Here is a 21,084-nt window from a genome sequence, read left to right on the forward strand (position 1 = left end):
GTAGTCATTCAGGAGCAGGTTGTTCAGTTTCCATGTAGTTGAGCAGTTTTGATTGAGTTTTTTAGTCCTGAGTTCTAGTTTGATTGCACTGTGGTCTCAGAGACATTTTTGTTATAATTTCTGTTCTTGTACATTTGCTGAGGAATGCTTTACTTCCAATTATATGGTCAATTTTGGAATAAGTGTGATGTGGTGCTGAGAAGAATGTATATTCAGTTGATTTGGGGTGGAGAGTTCTATAGATATCTATTAGGTCTGCTTGCTGCAGAGATGAGTTCAATTCCTGGATATCCTTGTTAACTTTCTGTCTCGTTGATCTGTCTAATGTTGACAGTGGAGTGTTGAAGTCTCCCATTATTATTGTATGGGAGTCTAAGTCTCTTTGTAAGTCTCTAAGGACTTGCTTTATGAATCTGGGTGCTCCTGTATTGGGTGCATATATATTTAGGATAGTTAGCTCTTCCTGTTGAATTGATCCCTTTACCATTATGTAATGGCCTTCTTTGTCTCTTTTGATCTTTGATGGTTTAAAGTCTATTTTATCAGAGAGTAGTATTGCAACCCCTGCTTTTTTTTGTTTTCCATTTGCTTGGTAAATCTTCCTCCATCCCTTTATTTTGAGCCTATTTGTGTCTCTGCATGTGAGATGGGTCTCCTGAATACAGCAGACTGATGGGTCTTGACTCTTTATCCAGTTTGCCAGTCTGTGTCTTTTAATTGGAGCATTTAGTCCATTTACATTTAAGGTTAAGATTGTTATGTGTGAACTTGATCCTGCCATTATGATATTAACTGGTTATTTTGCTCATTAGTTGATGCAGTTTCTTCCTAGCCTCGATGGTCTTTACATTTTGGCATGTTTTTGCAATGGCTGGTACCGGTTGTTCCTTTCCATGTTTAGTGCTTCCTTCAGGGTCTCTTGTAAGGCAGGCTTGGTGGTGACAAAATCTCTGAGCATTTGCTTATCTGTAAAGGATTTTATTTCACCTTCACTTATGAAACTTAGTTTGGCTGGATATGAAATTCTGGGTTGAAAATTCTTTTCTTTAAGAATGTTGAATATTGGCCCCCACTCTCTTCTGGCTTGTAGAGTTTCTGCCGAGAGATCTGCTGTGAGTCTGATGGGCTTCCCTTTGTGGGTAACCCGACCTTTCTCTCTGGCTGCCCTTAAGATTTTTTCCTTCGTTTCAACTTTGGTGAATCTGGCAATTATGTGTCTTGGAGTTGCTCTTCTCGAGGAGTATCTTTGTGGCGTTCTCTGTATTTCCTGGATTTGAATGTTGGTCTGCCCTACTAGGTTGGGGAAGTTCTCCTGGATGATATCCTGAAGAGTGTTTTCCAACTTGGTTCCATTTTCCCCCTCACTTTCAGGCACCCCAATCAGACGTAGATTTGGTCTTTTTACATAATCCCATACTTCTTGCAGGCTTTGTTCATTTCTTTTTCTTCTTTTTTCTTTTGGTTTCTCTTCTCGCTTCATTTCATTCATTTGATCTTTAATCACTGATACTCTTTCTTCTGGTTGATCGAGTCGGTTACTGAAGCTTGTGCATTTGTCACGTATTTCTCGTGTCATGGTTTTCATCTCTTTCATTTCGTTTATGACCTTCTCTGCATTAATTACCCTAGCTATCAATTCTTCCACTTTTGTTTTCAAGATTTTTAGTTTCTTTGCACTGGGTACATAATTCCTCCTTTAGCTCTGAGAAGTTTGATGGACTGAAGCCTTCTTCTCTCATCTTGTCAAAGTCATTCTCCGTCCAGCTTTGATCCGTTGCTGGCGATGAGCTGCGCTCCTTTGCCGGGGGAGATGTGCTCTTACTTTTTGAATTTCCAGCTTTTCTGCCCTGCTTTTTCCCCATCTTTGTGGTTTTATCTGCCTCTGGTCATTGATGATGATGGTGACGTACTGATGGGGTTTTGGTGTAGGTGTCCTTCCTGTTTGATAGTTTTCCTTCTAACAGTCAGGACCCTCAGCTGTAGGTCTGTTGGAGATTGCTTGAGGTCCACTCCAGACCCTGTTTGCCTGGGTATCAGCAGCAGAGGCTGCAGAAGATAGAATATTTCTGAACAGCGAGTGTACCTGTCTGATTCTTGCTTTGGAAGCTTCCTCTCAGGGGTGTACTCCACCCTGTGAGGTGTGGGGTGTCAGACTGCCCCTAGTGGGGGATGTCTCCCAGTTAGGCTACTCAGGGGTCAGGGACCCACTTGAGCAGGCAGTCTGTCCCTTCTCAGATCTCAACCTCCGTGTTGGGAGATCCACTGCTCTCTTCAAAGCTGTGAGACAGAGTCGTTTGCGTCTGCAGAGCTTTCTGCTGCTTTTTTGTTGTTGTTGTTGTTGTTGTTGTGTAGCTGTGCCCTGTCCCCAGAGGTGGAGTCTACAGAGACAGGCAGGTTTCCTTGAGCTGCTGTGAGCTCCACCCAGTTCGAGCTTCCCAGAGGCTTTGTTTACCTACTTAAGCCTCAGCAATGGCGGGCGCCCCTCCCCCAGCCTCGCTGCTGCCTTGCGGTTAGATCGCAGACTGCTGTGCTAGCAATGAGGGAGGCTCCATGGCCGTGGGACCCTCCCGGCCGGGTGTGGGGTATAATCTCCTGGTATGCCTGTTTGCTTAAAGCGCAGTATTGAGGAGGGAGTTACCCGATTTTCCAGGTGTTGTGTGTCTCAGTTCCCCTGGCTAGGAAAAGGGATTCCCTTCCCCCTTGCACTTCCCAGGTGAGGCGATGCCTCGCCCTGCTTCAGCTCTCCCTGGTCGGGCTGCAGCAGCTGACCAGCACCGATTGTCCGGCACTCCCTAGTGAGATGAACCCAGTACCTCAGTTGAAAATGCAGAAATCACCGGTTTTCTGTGTCGCTCGCGCTGGGAGTTGGAGACTGGAGCTGTTCCTATTCGGCCATCTTGTTCCGCTCCTGAGTGTGGCTTCTTTAAGCATAATGTATTTGAGTTGTTATATGTGTCAACAACTTTACTCTATTACTTTTTATTGGTGAATCAAATTTCACTCTAGGGATGTACCACTTTTTTTAATGCATTAACGGAATGAAGATTTGGAGTTGTTTCCAGTTTGGGGCAATTGTGAACAAAGCTGCTGTAATGATTCATGTATAGCTTTTTATTGTTTTTTAAAAAATGAATTTTCATTTCTCTTAGATAACACTTAGAAATGACGTTGCTGGTTATATGGGAAGTATATATTTAACTTTATAAGAAAGTGTTTTCCAAAGTTGCAGTTTCATTTTGCATTCCCACAAGCAATGTATGCACATTCCAGTTGCTCCATATCCTGATCAGCACTAGGTATGGTTAGCTTTTTTTGTTTAAAAGCCATTCTTAGAGGTTTGTAGTAATAGTGTATTGTGATTTTAATTTGCATTTCTGAAATGACTAGTTACGTTAAGGATCTTTCCATATACTATTTGTCATATGTTTCTCTAAGTTGATGAAGTGTCTGTGAAAATCTTTTGCCCATTTTAAATATTGATTCATTTTTCTTGTTGAATTTTCAGAGCTTTTTAGATATTCTGGTTACGAGTTAACAAAAGCGTGGGTTTTCGGAAAGACTCTGGCTTTCTTGGTTTCTCTACCTTGCTGCTGCTTTCACCATTTGATCTCTTTGCACTTGCCTGCTCCTTTTTTGCTTTTCACTATGCAAGTCATGAGGCCTTCAGCAGGAGCCAAGCAGATACTGGAACCATGCTTCTTTTACTTCCTAGCCTGCAGAACTATGAGCTAAATAAACCTATTTTCTTTACAAATTATCTAGCCACAGATATTTGTTATAGCAACACAAAATGATTAAGACAGTCTAATTTACCAATATTTTTAGGGATTGTATTTAATAAATCTTTGCCTTACCCAAGGTGGTAGACATTGTCCTTCACAATTTTAAGTTTTACAACTAGATCTATGAACTATTTAAATTAGCTTTTATATGTATGTAGTATGAAGTATGACTCAAAGTTGATTTTTTTTGCATATGGATATCCTGTTGTTCTAGCACTATTTGTATCTGAGAATTATACAGCCTTCACCCTATTGAGTGTATTCTGTATCGCTTACTTGGCTCTTATGTCTGTTTGCTATGTTTCCCAAAAATAATAAGTGCAAAAAGTTGAATACCACATTTGTCTTTTCGTTCTACCCTCAACTCTGCAATGGTGAATATAAATTATGATAGTTTTTTAAATAACTGAACGTCACAAATACCAGATGATATTTTAGAATTATGATATGAAAGGCCACACACAGGCATAAAGCGTCATTATTTGGCTTATTTAAAGTTCTTCATTTCTAAAAATGGGATCATAATACCAGCAATAAGGGTTTGTGAGGATTAAATGAGATTAGGGATATAAACATATCTAGGCTAATACTTGGAGAACATAGTAGGCACTCAATAAATACCACATCTTTTCTGCTATGCTTCTTAGACCATAAATGAAATATCAAAGCTAGTAAGTCCAACAGATATTTCCATTTATTTCAGTGGTATATTAACAGATTGAGACAATTTTCACAATAAAGGAAAGGGAAAGAAAACAGTTCACCTAGAAGTACAAATTTATCCAGCATCTGATAGTGACTAATTACACTATGATTTTATGGCTCCAATTCTCTGAATCTATGCCTAAAAAATGGATGCTAAAGTGCTAGGCCATTAGATATCTGTCAAAACATTTTATGCTGAAGAACACATATTTTGAAACTTGGAGTGAGATCTGGTCTTGTAAAATTAAAACTGTGTTTCATAAAAAAGATTTAAAAATAGAAGAAGGATCTGCCTGGGCCTTTCTGGACACACAATGAAAACATCCAGAAGACAAGAAAACGACACAGGTGGGATCATTACATTGCCCCAGGCACAAATGCTTTCTGTCTTAAAATTTTGAATTCTTTCCAGTTACAAATTCTAAACTTTCTGGCATCTGCTGCATAAATGCATCACAGAGTTTGGCAGAGGTAAAGGGAAGCATTAATTTTGCATGGAAATCACTTTAGAGATCTTGGTTTAATTTTTCTTGAAGGACTACATAAGCAACTTGAGTGATATAAAAGTCTAAAACTTGCAGGCTTGCTTGGCAGAATGAATCTAACAAGGAAGACCTTCTTTTAAAAAATGCCCAAGTATTAAGATATTAAAGTTCACAGAAATGGGAAAATGTTCTAACTTCTATATAAAACCCACAGTAATTTATATAAACACTTTGGACACAATTTTTATGCATGTACACAGTAATTGCACTACGAATACAATTGCATTTAGGAGAAATTTATTTGGTGCTCATATTTTCTACTTACAGTTACTTAAGTTATATGGCTGTGGAACATACACAGAATATTCATTCAATCAAAGGGTTTGGAAAAATAAAAAGGCCTTATGAAATCTAGAGTTAGACTTAGGAATCATTGCTAAATAAATAACCACACCCTTACATTTGTGGCCAATTGATTTTCCACCAAGATTCCAAAACAATGTAAAAAGAGTAGTCCTTTCAACAAATGATGCTGAGATAAGTGGTTATCCATATGTAAAATGGTGAATTTGGGGCCCAGGTATGGTGACTCACACCTGTAATCTCAGCACTTTTGAAGGCCAAGGTGGGTGGATCACCTGAAGTCAGGAGTTCGAGATCAGCCTGGCAAAACCCCATCTCTACTAAAAATACAAAAAAGTTGCCAGGCATGGTGGTGCGTGCCTGTTATCCTAGCTACTCAGGAGGCTGACACAGGAGAATTGCTTGAACCCGGGAGGCGGGGTTTGCAGTGAGCCGAGATTGCACTACTGTACTCCAGCCTGGGCCACTGAGCAAGACTCCATCTCAAAAAAAAAAGAGATATATTTGGAACCTTACTTTACCATACTTTACCATATAAAAATTAACTCAAAATAAGTTATAGATTTAAAGTAAAGACAGTCCTAAAGAAAACATAGGAGAAAATATTTTTAACCTTGGGTTAGGCAGTGAGTTCTTAGATGCAACACCAAACATACATGATGAAAGAGGGAAAAAAAAAGATAAGTTGGACTTCATCAAAGTTAAAAGTTTATGCACTTCAAAAGATACCATCAAGAAAGTGAAAAGAAAGATAAGCCAAAGAGTTGAGGAAAATATTTGCAAATAATGTATCTGTTAAGGTACTGATATCCAGAATATTTAAAGAACATCTAGAATTCAATAAAATGACAACCCAATTTTTTAAATGGGCAAAAGATTTGAGTACATATTTCACTAAAGAAAGATAATGGAGATGCCCAATAAGCACACGAAAAGATGCTTGCCATCCTTAGTTACTAAGAAAATGCAAATAAAAATCACAATGACATTTTCCATGCCTACTAGAATGGTTATAATAAAAAAGACAAAACTATTGAGGAGGCAAAGAAACTAAAACTCGGTATTACAGGTACAAATGTAAAAGGGTACAGCCACTCTGGAAAGCAGTTGTAAAGTTTCATAAAATAGCAAACATTTTGTAACTGACAACTTTCCTGAATTTGTTTCTCTGCTCAAACAGTTTTTTTGGTAGAGTCTTTAGAGTTTTCTGTATGTAAGATAATGTCATCAACAGAGACAATTTCACTTCGTTCCTATTTGGATGACTTTTATTTCTTTTTCTTTCCTAATTGACTCGAGTACTATGTTGAGTAGAAATTGTCAAAGTGGACATCCTTTTCTTGATTTTGATTTTAGAGAAAAAGCTATCAACTCTGCACTGCTGAGTATGATGTTAGCTGTGGGCTTATCATACATGGCCTTTAATGTGTTGACGTACATTCCTTCTACACCTATTTTGTTGAGAGTTTTTATCATGAACAATGTTGAATTTTATCAAATGCTTTTTCTGCATCTATTGAGATATCATGTGATTTCTGTTCTTAATTTTGTTACTGTGGTAATCACATTTATTGGTTTACATATGTTGAACCATCCTTGCATCCCAGGGATAAATCCCACTTGATTGTGGTGAATTATCTTCTTAATAATTGTTAGATTTGGTTTGCTAACATTTTTGTGATGATTTTTTCATCTGTGTTCACTAGGGATATTGTTCTGTAGCCTTCTTTTTTATAGTATCCTTGTCTGGCTTGGTATCAGGGCAATGCTAGCCTTATAAAATGGGGTTAGAATTTTTCCCTTTCTCTTTCAAGTTTTTTGGAAGAGTTTGAGAAGAATTGGTATTAATTCTTCTGTAACTCTTTGGTAGAATTTATCAGTGAAGTCATCAGGTCCTGGTTTTTTTTTGGGGCGGTTAACTTCTTATTACTGATTTAGTCTCCTTACTTGTTGTTGGTCTGGTCAGATTTTCTACTTCCACACTGCCAACAATCTATCTAAAAAAGACATACACACACGTGTGTTTATTGTGGCACTATTCACAATAGCAAAGACTTGGAACCAACCCAAATGTCCATCAGTAATAGACTGGATAAAGAAAATGTGGCACATATACACCATGGAATACCATGGAGCCATAAAAAAGGATGAATTCATGTCCCTTGCAGGGACATGGATGATGCTGGAAACCATCATTCTCAGCAAAGTAACACAGGAACAGAAAACCAAACACTGCATGTTCTCACTCATAAGTGGGAATTGAACAATGAGAATACATGGACGTAGGGGAACATCACACACCAGGGCCTGTAGGGGGTTGGGGGGCTAGGGGAGGGATAACATTAGGAGAAATACCTAATGTAGGTGATGGGTTGATGGGTGCAGCAAACCAGCATGGCATGTGTATACCTATGTAACAAAACTGCACATTCTGCACATGTACCCTAGAACTTGAAGTATATATATATAAAAAGAAATTAAGAAAATAATTTTATTTACAATAATGTTAAAAAATACTTAGGAATAACTTTAAGGAGTTAAAAGATCAAACATTGAAAAGTGTTGACCAGGCACGGTGGTTCCTACCTGTAATCCCAGCACTTTGGGAGGCCAAGGCAGGCAGATCACTTGAGGTCAGGAGTTTGAGACCAGCCTACAACATGGTGAAACCCTGTCTCTACTAGAAATATAAAAATTAGCCAGGCGTGGTGGCAGGTGCCTGTAATCCCAGCTACTTGGGAAGCTGAGATGGGAAAATCATTTCAATGTGGGAGAATCACTCGCACCCGGGAGGCGGAGGCTGTAGTCAGTGGAGATTCACCACTGCACTCCAGCCTGGGTGACCGAGTGAGACTCTGTCTCAGAAAAAAAGAAAACTATCAAACATTGATGAAAAAATTGAAAAGAGACACAAATAGGCCGGGTGTGGTGGCTCACGCCTATAATCCCAGCACTTTGGGAGGCTGAGGTGGATGGATCACAAGGTCAGGAGTTTGAGACCAGCCTGACCAACATGGTGAAACCCTGTCTCTACTAAAAATACAAAAATTAGCTGGGCGTGGTGGCATGTGCCTGTAATCCCAGCTACTCAGGAGGCTGAGGCAGGAGAATTGCTTGAATCCAGGAGGTGGAGTTGCAGTGAACTGAGATTACACCACGGCACTCCAGCCTGGGTGATAGAGCGAGACTCTGTCTAAAAAAAAAATAAAAGAGAAAAAAAGACAAATAAATGGAAAGGTATTCTATGTTCATGGATTAGAAAAATTAATATTGCTAAAATGTCGAAACAATCCAAAGTGATCTACAAATTCAGTGCAATCCCTATCAAAATTCCAATGTCATTTTCCACAGAAATAGAAGAAAAAACCCCTAAAATTCAAATGAAACCACAAAAGATCCCAAATCGCCAAAGCAGTGATAAACAAAAGGAACAAAGCTGGAGACATCACATCACACTCCCTGATTTCAAAATAAAAGCTATTGTAATCAAAACAGTATGGTGTATGGTACTGGCATAAAAACAGACACATCAACTAGTGGAACAGGATATAGTCTAGAAATAAACCCAGGTACTTAGAGTCAATTGATTTTTAACAAAGGTGCCAAGAACACACAAGTCTCTTCAATAAATGGTGTTGAAGAAACTGGATATCCACGTGTGGAAGAATGAAATTAGACCCTTATTTCATACCATATACAAAAATCAACTCAAGATGGATTAAAGACTTAAATGTTTAAGACCTGAAACTGTAAAATGACTGTAAAACAGGCAAAAACCTTTCTGACATTCGTCTGGGCTTAGATTTTTTATATATGAACCGAAGGCACAGGCAATAAAAACAAAAATAGGCAAAAGTGATTGTGTGAAACTAAAAAGCTTCTAATCTTCGTCTTTCAATTAGAATTTTTGGACCATTTCAAATTAATTTTATTATCAATGAGGTTGAATTTACATCTGCCATATTGCTTTTTGTTTTATACTTACAACATTGCTTTGATTTCTTGTTTTTGATAAAATTAATTTGTTTTCATTGTATCTTCATTATTATGTATTGATTTAAAAATATGATAGCAATTGCTTTAGAGTTTGTAATGTACATCTTTAACATATCAAATAATATTGTGCTATTTCAAGTATAGTATGAAACAACATATTTTCCTTCGTCCTCCCAACCTTTGCAATTATTGTCCTACATTTTACTTGGATATGGTTATAAAACTCAAAGTACATTAGTGCATTGTTTTTTACTATTTTTGCTTTACATCAATTTATTTTTTAAAGAGATCTAAACTTTTTTAAAAATGCATTTTACATTTGTAATATTCTTTGTGTAGATTCAGATTTCCACTTTTGTCATATTTATTCTACCTATGTCTTTTAACATTTATTTTAGTAGATGTCTGATGGTAGTGAATTGCCTCAGCTTTTGTCAATCTGAAAAAGTCTTGAGTTCACCTTATTTTTAAAATACATTTTGACTGGCTATAGAATATTAGATTGACAATTAATTTTTTCTTTTAGAACTTTAAGGATGTTGTTCCATAGTGGTTTGGCTTGTATAGTTTCTGGCAAGAAACTTACCTTATCTTTATTTTTCTGTATTTTAAGCTTTTGAAATTCCCCCTCTGGGTCACGTGGCGTTTGTTCTACCCTCCCTTACTGACAGTGCTCCTTCACTTAGGACTGTGAGTACAAGGGTATTCTACACCTCTGCTCCAGGACTAGGCTATTGTTGCTTGTTGCTTGGCAAAAGCTCAGAAACAGACAGGTGTATTTCTACTTCTCCCCTAGAGGAATGAGATCTTCGCTTGGGCTCTAGAGAGGGGTATTATTCTTTTAATAACTTATTTTTCAGTGTGTTTTCTGGTGTATGTTAAAAACAGTGTATTAACACATGTAAGTGATTTACGAATACGTGCCTATATAGGGGGCAGACATTCAACAGTTTGGCTGATCGGGGGTAAAGTCAGAATAATTTGGAGGCCACTTACTGCTTTAGAGGGACAGAATTAATAACTCTGATCGATTGGAAGTAGAATTTGCCTCTCTCTGTTCAATTTGATGACAACATGATTCAGATGGTTTACTTTATTTCTGTGAGTAACCTCATTTATAAATAGAGAATCTTTTACAGTGCATGTCTTATTTTATTTTAAAATAATTATGAGATTTATGTGCCAAAATGGTGAAGCAATCTTTATGGACTCTTCTCTATTTTAACCGTCCCCCCCTTTTATCTTTTAATAAATGAAAATCTCCTGATCCTTTTTAGGACTGTGAGGACGTGGGAAGTTGAAAATCCAAAGAAGCAAAAAAGTGTGTTTAAACCTCGGACGATGCAGGGCAAAAAAGTCATTCCCACTACGTGCACATATAGTAGAGATGGAAACCTCATAGCAGCTGCCTGCCAGAATGGAAGCATACAGATCTGGGACCGAAATTTGACTGTAAGTTAAATCTTTCCTTAGAACATGGCCACCTTAAATCTTTCCTTAGAAGATGGCCACCTTACAAAGACAAACGTGTTAAAATATTATGAAGGTGAATTTCCTGCATATAGACCTAATTTAAACTTCAATGTTAGGTGATCAAACATCGAGATTTTTGTAGTATAGTATACAGCATTTCAGCAGACATTTCAACTCTGTATTTTTCAGCACATATTTTGTTTTTAAAATAAATGTACTCTTTTAGTATAAAATTTAAAAACCATGGTGCAGCTTATTATATGGCATCTCAGTTTATTTGATTTTGAAAGTGAAGTGTTTAATAGTAGTATAAAGCAAGACTAAGCAGAGAACTAGAAAATACTCTTTAAAAGATTTAAGAAAAATGTGAAAAGTCCAAGATGAGCCATCAGTTGTTTTGTAGTTATTTTTCTAGTAATTTAAGTAATATTTTAATCTTCTATGACATTTCATTTAGATAGGTTTCAGGTTTTTTCTTTACAGTTTCAGACTATTAGTAGAATAAATAAAGTTTGGAATTGGAAGGAATGATAGAATCCATATAAATAATGAACACAAAAGCCCTTGGCTAATTCTGTCAATTACCAATAAGCTGTAAAAAGCTTCTTGTTTTATGTATGGGTGGTAAAACAAAGATGTTTGTTAAATGGAATGAGTCTAGACACCAGTGTTAGAATAAAATTCTACACAAACACATTTTGGATATCTTTATTTTATAAAAGTTTCTGGCCAGATTAGTCAGTAAATGTTTAGTACATACTGTAGGCACTACTCTAGGCACTGATAATACTTATCAAAAATTCCTGTCCTCATGGAGTTTTCATTCTAGTTAAATATATATGCTTATATTCCACCTTTGTCTATCAAACATTTACATTTTGAAGGGGATCCCAGGAAACACAGTTGTTTTTTCAGGTAGATGTGTTGGAAGAAGATTAAAAAGTGATGATAGACGGGAAAAGAATCCATACTGATAATGCTGAAAATATCTTTGACATTTTCTGTTTGTCAGATCTTTTTATTTCTGTTTTCATCTCTACTGTAAACCTCATAAAGCTTCATAACAGCATAGAGATCTTAAAAACTTCTTTGAATTGTAAACTGAGTTTTAACCAAGCAGTAAATTTTTTAGTAACTGGTTTTCATCATCTCTGGGTGCTGTTGACTTAAACACAGAAATTATAAAACATGCAATTTTCTTGTGTAGCTTTAATAGTAGTGTTTTTTGTATAGTGTATATATATATGTAACTTTCTCTTAGAACCCATATATTTTTATAAAGTTGAATATAGTTTTTAAAGATTTGTCTTGTGTATCTTAAAATAAGGAGTATCTCCTATTTTCAGTTTTGTAGAAAAAAAGACCATTGGAACGCCACTTTCTAAGAAATACCTCTTAAAGCCAATCAGCTAATTACAGTCTTTGATTGTTTTGTTAGAATGTATTTAATAAATGAATGTAAGTTTATTATATCTCATTTGTTATATTTTATTCATATTTTTTACATTTGGATACAAATGTGTGTCAGCTGGAAACAAATCAAGGTGAAAAAAAAAAAACTTGCCAGCAGGAAACACAGCTTGATTTGAAAACAGATTTTTAAAAAATTCCTTTCTTTCTTTTTTTTTTTTAAAGACAGAGTCTTGCTCTGTCACCTAGGCTGGAGTGCAGTGGAACGACCTCAGCTCACTGCAACCTCTGCCTCCCGGGTTCAGACAATTCTCATGCCTCAGCCTCCCGAGTAGCTGGGATTACATACAGGTGTGTACCACCACACCCAGTTAGTTTTTGTAGTTTTAGTAGAGACGGTGTTCCACCATGTTGTCCAGGCTGGTCTCAAACTCCTGACCTCAGGGATCCACCCACCTTGGCCTCCTAACATGCTGGGATTACAGGTGTGAACCACTGCACCCAACGTGGATTTTTAAAAAATTTCTTAACTTTTTTTTCAGCAAGAAAAAAAAACCATCCACAGGGAAATACTAAAGCTGAAGTGAGAATGCCCAATAACAATAGTTTTTCCATGCAGTAGTTAAATAATTATATGACAGATAATGGTTAATCTGTATTTTGAGATGATTAAGTAAAACATTCATAATTGCCATATTTAATCCTGGAATTTTCATTAGACAAACTTTAGTAAATTAAACAAAACGTATTTCTTTAGAAGTAAGGTATCTCCATTAATGATATATTTCTGTGTTGTCAAGACCTACCTTTACTCTAGAATTATATTGGTCAGTACGCTAGCCACTAGCCACATTTGACTACTTTAGTTTTAATTAAAATAAAATATAATTAGAATTTCAGTTTTGGCCACTTTTTGGGTACCCAGTAGTATCATGTGATCAGTGGCTACTTAATGAACAATATAGACCATTTCCATCATTGCAGAAAGTTCACTGGACATTGCTCCTCAAGAGGAGTGGTGTTTGCCCAAGATTCCTTTTATTCGTATGATGATGGTCAGCCTTTCATTTGAGAAGAAGTCCTCTTCAGAGAAGCTTCTGTGGATCTGCACTGCCTCCTTGGTTCTCTGCTTCCCATTCACTGGCATAATTTGAGCAACAGCAAGTCATCTGTTGCCTTGGCATGATGTGAGAGAGGGGGACAGAATAGTGGGAGATGACATTGGAGTGGTAACGGCATGCACTCTGATTTTGCACATGTTAAACCTGTCAGTCTGCAACACTCTTTTTTTTTTTAAGACAGAGTCTTGCTCTGTCCCCCAGACTGGAGTGCAGTGGTGCAGTCTCGGCTCACTGTTACCTCTGCCTCCCGGATTCAAGTGGTTCTTCTGCCTCAGCCTACAGAGTAGCTGGGACTACAGGCATACGACACCACACCTGGCTAATTTTTGTATTTTTAGTAGAGATGGGGTTTCACCATATTGGCCAGGCTGGTCTCAAACTCCTGACCTCGTGATCCACCTGCCTCGGCCTCCCAAAGTGCTGGGATTACAGGTGTGAGCCACCACCCCTGGCCATTCTACAACACTCTATTCATATGGCATTTTCTCTCCCTTCTTTCAGTTCAGAGGACTGAAATTTCTTCTCAGTAAGACCTTCCCTGACTACACCATATTTAAAATTGCAGCCTTCTCCCTGCCGTGGTACTCTCTACGCCTTTTATTTTCTTCCATGGTGCTGATAGTTGTCTGACCTGCTATACTGTATGTTTCACTTTTTTTTTCTTTTAAACTTTTGAGACAAGTTCTCTCTCTTGTTACTCAGGCTAGAGTGCAGTGGCATGATTACAACTCACTGTGGCCTTGACCTCCCAGGCTCAGTTGATCCTCCTGCTTCGGCCTCTCGAGTAGTTGAGACCACGGGTGTGCGCCACTATGCCCAGCTAATTTTCTTTTTTATAGAGATGGAGGTCTCACTATGTTGCCCAGGCTGGTCTTGAACTCCTGGACTTAAGCAGTCTTCCCACCTTGGGCTCCCCAAGTGCTGGTATGACAGGCGTGAGCCGCTGCACCTGGCCCTCTTTATTGGCTGTTCTAGTAGGATATTGGCTGCATGAGGGAAAGGACTGCTGTCTGTTCTACTCCCTGCCATATTCCCAGAGCAAGGACAGTGCCTACTATATACCAGACCTTCAGTAACTATTTGTTGAATGAATAAATGGATGTATGTATTCTAAAATAGTAACATAAAATGAGATGGTCAGTTTAGTTCTAAGAATACATTTAATGAATAGTAGCATTAAAAAACTATCCTAGTTATATGAATACACAATGAGATAGAGTTGGGTATGTGTACGAGTTTTGGGGTAGGGGGAGAGGAGAAAGATATTGAGGTAGTTTTTGGTATATTCTTAATGATATATAAATATATTAATCTGTATATGTGACTGATTTTGGATTTGCTAATAACAGGCAAATTTTTAAAAACTATGTTCATGTCTCTTTATAATTTCTGGGTTTTCAAATAATTCAGCATGTATAGTCTCATGAATACCTAATAACTTCTGTTCATATCAAAACGCCTGTCACATTTATTCTTTGACTTTGCACAAAGCACTGTTTCTGTGTTTTATTATCTATCAGGAATCTACAATATACTAGACTCTTGACTAAAATTACATACTGTATTTTCTTATCTTGCAATTACTGATTGTAGGCTAAGTTTTTGTCAGGAAAATTGGGATTCATTTTATTCATGGAGTGTTGCTCTCCCTAGACACAGGTGATGGAAGGGAATAATATCTGAGGTTGTTTGATTTTGCAATAGGCACCACTAGCAACTTGACCTCCCCTCTATCTGACGGCCTCCTATTGCCCTTTTGGCCTGCAAGCCCTTGCCCAGATTCTTGGGCTGTTCTTTTTGGGAAAATCACCACACAGCGCAATGCCTTACCAAGAAAGCCGCAAGATTTCCCCAGCTCAGTTAGCTGTTCAGTGCCCCCATTTTCAGCCATGCCAGAAAGTGGAACAGAGGAATCTGAGACAAAGACAGTAATCATATCAGGAAATCAACTTCTGGCAAATAAGACAACAAATATGAAGAAGAGAGAAATATCCAGCACACAGCAAATCTTTAAATGTGTCCAGTTGCTGCCAGATAACCCATGTTAAAAGATTACTTTATGTCCTTCTACACCCTTCTTCTTATTAATACATGTATTTACAGATATATAGATTGGGCGCAGTGCCCCACGCCTGTAATCCCAGCAGTTTGGGAAGCCGAGGTAGGCGGATCACAAGGTCAGGAGTTCGAGACCAGCCTGGCCAACATGGTGAAACCCCGTTTCCACTAAAAATACAAAAAAGATTAGCCATGTGTGGCGGTGGGTGCCTGTAGTCCCAGCTTCGTGGGAGGCTGAGGCCAGAGAATTGCTTGAATCTGGGAGGTGGAGGTTGCAGTGAACCGAGATCGCGCCACTGCACTCCAGCCTGGATGACAGAGCAAGACTCCGTCTCAAAAAAAAAAAAAAAAAAAAAAAAAAGAAAAAAAAAGAGTTTTGTTTTTATGTAGAGAGAATTTGAAGCTTGCTTTTAAAATTTGAAAGCATAAAATAGTAGATATAGCTTGATTTCTTTGCTTTTTTTCAAAATGTCTTTATTTAAATGGGATCCTGTAATTTTACCTACATGAAATATGTGCTTTTCAAAAAATGTTGGTTTTTTGGTTTATTATTACTTTATTCTATACCACTCCTCTCCTCTGTCATTGTCCCATTCTCTATCCCTTAATGCTTGTAAATTACCTGATCGGTATCCTTTTGTGGTTTTCTCCATATCTGTATATCTGTATCTCTTCACATCTGGAACATTTCAACTGGTATTTTTGAGGAACTGTCACCTCACTGAGAATAAGACAAAAGAAATTTAAACCTATAAGTAGTTTGTAAAAAATTCAGGGAATGATCTGTGAGGTAATTTATGACCAGGTGCTGCTTTGTATAATGCCCATCATGTAGAAGAGTTAGGGACAGCAGAGGTCAGGTGGGGAGTCATAGGGCCTCTGAAAGGTGCACAGTTTGGATGAGCAACAGGATTAATGGGGGTTACAGAGTAATAATGTTCATTGTTTACTAAACAAAGCAGAAATAGTGAGCTATTCTGCATATAAAAATGATACTAAAGGATCTTTTGAGATTCTTACTTCCCAAAACAGTCTTGAATCTTCTCTTTAGAATCACCAGCAAGCTAATTTGATATAATGAAAGAAAAGTAAAGCAGAATAAAGATAATGTTTTGTGGGAGAGGTGGCACTTGAGTCCCTGGATGCCCTCAAGTTACTTAAAGTCTCTTAGAAGTCACTCCTCACTGTTGGACACCATCTGCTGTGCCTTACATTAACAATAATTTTCACAATTAAAAAATTTAGTAGTTTTTTTTTTTGTTAGATTTTTGTAATGCAGCTTTGAACATTCTTCTCTCACACCTCAAGTAAACGAATTTAAGACAAATTCTCATACTGTTTGTTAACTACTTTCTGTAGCGATATGTTTTTAATGGCTGGTAATTGCATCTTTTTGTTGCTTTTGGGATATTCTTTTGAAGCTGTCATAACCACTAAAAATGAAAGCAGTATTTACTTTTTTTTTTTTTTTTTTGAGACGGAGTCTCGCTCTGTCACCCAGGCTGGTGTGCAGTGGCCGGATCTCAGCTCACTGCAAGCTCCGCCTCCCAGGGTCATGCCATTCTCCTGCCTCAGCCTCCCGAGTAGCTGGGACTATAGGTGCCCACCACCACACCCAGCTAGTTTTTTGTATTTTTTAGTAGAGACGGGGTTTCACCGTGTTAGCCAGGATGGTCTTGATCTTCTGACCTCGTGATCCGCCCGTCTAGCAGTATTTACTTTTATGGAGGTTCTCTATGTTTGTGTATTAAGCCAGATTATTAGCAAGAAGGAAGAATTTTATGACAGCGTGCTCTTAATATTTTCTTTATATTTTTCATTATTACCTATTAGAGCAATCTAAACTCCCTAAACTGAGTGTTAAGCTGTTGGTATTCAAGATTTTGGAGATTAAAAAAAAATAATGCATTGAAATATTTTTAGCATATAATGCTTCCAGTCTTGTTTGTGATAAGGTTGTCATCTGTTGCATAATTTTAAAGTCATATGACTTTGATTTGGAAAACATTTTATTACATAGTTATTCATTATTTACTGCCGTCTGCAACTGTGAAGATGCTTGAAGAACTCATTTCATTTCAAAATTTTCATTTGAGAATATTTTGATTTCAGCCTTTTTTTTAAAAAAAAAACTTCTTTGACATACCATTTTAGCTATGAATCTTGGGAATGATGTATGGAGAGCTTTTAAAATTTTGATTATTCTATAGTCGATAAGTATCCTTTATTTCCCTGATAGTGATATCATCAAAGACTTGTATAAGTTAAACATAACCTCGAATGGCTAAGACTGTGCTTGCAGCCCAGACTAATGACCTCATCTCCATGTCTTCTCCTTTCTTTCTGCAAAGACTAATCATTTAACAATAATTCACAACTTTTACCTAATAATAGGTTTTCAAGTTAAAGTAGCACAGTATTCACTATAAGGAGAGAGAGAGTAGTTGTAGGGAAAAAAAACACTATATTTTATTTTTTAAACAATTTTTTTAATACCAAATGATTTAGAGAATGTTTCTGGTATCTTCTTTTGAGAAAAAAGATCATCTATCTCTGTGTGAAATATAAAGAGCAATGCTAGAAATTCAAAGTTTTATCCCTTCAATAGACCTAATGCTGGGAATCTAGAAGAATATCTATGTATATATTGACAGCTAAATGTCTACTGCATAGTTCTATAGCACATTTTATAGATGACACCTGAGATATACAATTACATTATATTTTACTTCAGATTTCGTGTCTGTGAGTCCTGACTTTCCTAAGCTCCTGTTCTTCTCATTTTCTTTATTTACAAAATGAGGGCATGATCCCCCCATGTCATGTTATTTTGAGGATTATATTAGGTAATATATGTAAAACATTCAGATAGGACATGCACATAACAGGTTCTTAATAACTGCTGGTCTTCCTCTTTTTTCTTTTTAACTCCTAGGCTACTTACAGTTTTTATAGAATGGTAAAGTTAGACCTAAAGATACTATTTAACTCTGGCTGTGAACATCTTACGAATCCAAGTTTGACGGATTTCTTGGTGACTAAAGGTTTGGTTTAGGAAGATAAAGAGTGTAGGTGCTTTGCTCCAACCAGTCATTCATTGTATGCAAATATAACTACCATCAATAAGTAACAATGCTGTGGACCCACGTTTTAGTTATGCCTGAGTAGATACATGAATTATAATGACCTTTTTACAAATATTCGACAGAACACGTATGACATATTAACTATTCTATAGTGCTTTCACATGCCTATTTTTCAGTGGTTACATTTCCAAAAAAGTATATCATTGATTCAGAACACAAAAATAACCATCAAAACTGCAAATTACTTGCAGGCACTAAACTTAAATTCAAATTTTTCAATTATTTTCATAGAGTTATATAAAGTTTTAATAATAATGCTCTTGTAAATAATGCTCTTATAAAATGCTCCTGTAAATGCTTTTGTCACACATGCTGTTAGAAGCAACATTTACTAAATGAAAAAATACTGGCTTTTGAAAAAGTTAGAGTAAAAGGTTTTTGTAAAATATGGATGATTATTATCCTTATTTTTTAAGACTATGAATATATAATAATTTAAGACTTCCAGTTAAAACATGGCAGGTTAAACACATTTGTTCAACCATGCTTCCTCCTGAAACCTCACTAAAGTGACAGGAAAGGCCCGTTTTAAAGCATAAACCCGAATGGATGAAGAGAATTAGAGAGGAGATGATAGCAGAAAAGAGATATCAAGATTCATTTGTAAGCTGTAAGCCAGATGCATAAATGGTATGTGACTTAACCACCTAGAGAAAGCTGAAACCTTAGCCGTGATTGGAGAAGCCTGTAAAAGGCAAACCGATTTGTCTTATAATTCCCTCTGCGCTGTGCAGCCAAATCACTGCTCTCCTTTTACCATCACAGAAGACAAAAGAATTACTTTTAAAGTGGGCCTAATGAAGAGACCCTATATTCCAGGCAAAGAAAATCTTCATGTAGAGTTGTTTGTCCTCTCCTTCTCCCCCTTTGTTGTTGTTATTGTTGTTTTTGTTGTTATTATTATTATTGTACTTACTGAGTACTTACTGTGAGCCAGGCAATATTTTAAGCACTTGTAATATTTTATTTAATCCACACAGCAACTCTGTGATATAAATGCTGTCATTATCATTTTACTGATTAAAACAAACCCAGAAACAAAGAAATTGACTTGCCTACTAAAAACTACAGTTAGTATGTGGTATAACTGAGGTTCAATCCCAGGCAGTCTGGCTTAAGAGTCTATATTAAGGGTCAGAAAAACTATGGCCATGTACCAAATCTAGCCCACTACCTGTTTTTGTATGGCAAGCTAAGAATGGTTTTTACATTTTTAGATGGTTGTATTATTTTTCTATGGCTGCTGCAACAAACTACCACAAATTTAGTGGCTAAAATAACAGAAATGTATTATCTTACAATTCTATAGGCTAAAGTCTCATTGGACTAAAATCAAGGTGTTAGCAGGACATTGTTCCTTTCAGGAGGCTCCAGGGAGAATGTTTCCTTGCTTTTCCAGTTTCTAGAGGCCACCCTTATATCTTGGCTCCTGGCACGCTTCCTTCATCATCAAGGCCAGCAACGTTGTTGAGTCCTTCTTACGTCATAACACTGCGACCTTCTGTTCTCCTTCCCTCTGCCACTTTTTAAAGATCCTTGTGATTACATCTAGCCTACTCAGATAATCTAGGATAATCTCCCTATTTTAAGGTCAGCTGATTAGCAACATTAAATCAATCTGAAACCTTAATTTCCCTTTGCCACATAAGGTAATATATTAACAGGTTCCAGGGACTCAAATGTGGAAATCTTTGGGAGTGTTACTCAGCCTATCATAATGGATTCAGAAAATCAAAATAAAAATATTTTGTGACACATGAAAATTACATGAAAATCAAATTTCAGTGTCCATACATTTTATTGTAACAGCCTTGCTCATTCATTTGTATATTATCTGTGACTGCTTTTGTATCATATTAGCAGAGTTGAGTAGCTGCAACAGAGGATATGATCCTCAAAGCCAAAGATACTTACTAGGTCGTCCCTTACAGAAAAAGAATTTGAACCCTAACGTAGAGTTTCTAATTTGGCTTTTAGTGCTTTTCTCTTCGGTAATTAATGGTAGACATGGGATCACCAGACATTTGGAGAAATCCTCTAACATGAAATACAGAAACTTATACTAAACAGAATAAGTAAGTCAGAGGAGAGAGAGACAATGTAGAAAACTGAAGAAATTTTCAAGGAAAAAACCCCTATAATTGATATTCTCAGAGAGGAAATAGAGACTAGTACAACCAAGAAACTAAAGCAGATTGCTACCAAAAAATCTGAATGTTAAGAGATTAAGGAAGATCTCTTGCAAAATAAATATTTGATTGGAGTATAAGGGAAGGAATCCCTAGGAATATTAAAATCTCCTGGAGAGTATATATAAATATAGTCGAGGAAACCTAGAAAGTAGAATAAAAGACAGTGATAGAAAGAAGATACAAAACTTGCAGTGTCAATTCAGGGTCTAGTATTTGACTAGAAAGTTCTAATGAAAATACAGGAGAGGAAGGATGGAATTAGGTAAGAAAGAGTTACTAAAAATAAAGAGGTCTCAGAACTGAAAAACACGACTTTCCAGAGAGGAAGGACTCATCTGGAAAGAATGAAAAAG

General features: G+C 37.0%; 1 protein-coding gene across 3 annotated transcripts in view; it reads left to right on the top strand.

Annotated features, from left to right (window-relative positions):
- The window catches only part of WDR70 (WD repeat domain 70), a 360,510-nt gene that overhangs the window by 218,635 nt on the left and 120,791 nt on the right, over window positions 1-21,084 (top strand). For all 3 annotated transcript variants that reach the window (XM_025388244.1, XM_025388245.1, XM_025388246.1), the window contains one exon: window positions 10,609-10,783. In XM_025388244.1, coding sequence (XP_025244029.1) covers window positions 10,609-10,783 — 175 coding nt within the window. The remainder of the gene's footprint in view (window positions 1-10,608; window positions 10,784-21,084) is intronic.

This window comes from Theropithecus gelada, chromosome 6, assembly GCF_003255815.1.
Source record: "Theropithecus gelada isolate Dixy chromosome 6, Tgel_1.0, whole genome shotgun sequence".
Taxonomy (NCBI): domain Eukaryota; kingdom Metazoa; phylum Chordata; class Mammalia; order Primates; family Cercopithecidae; genus Theropithecus; species Theropithecus gelada.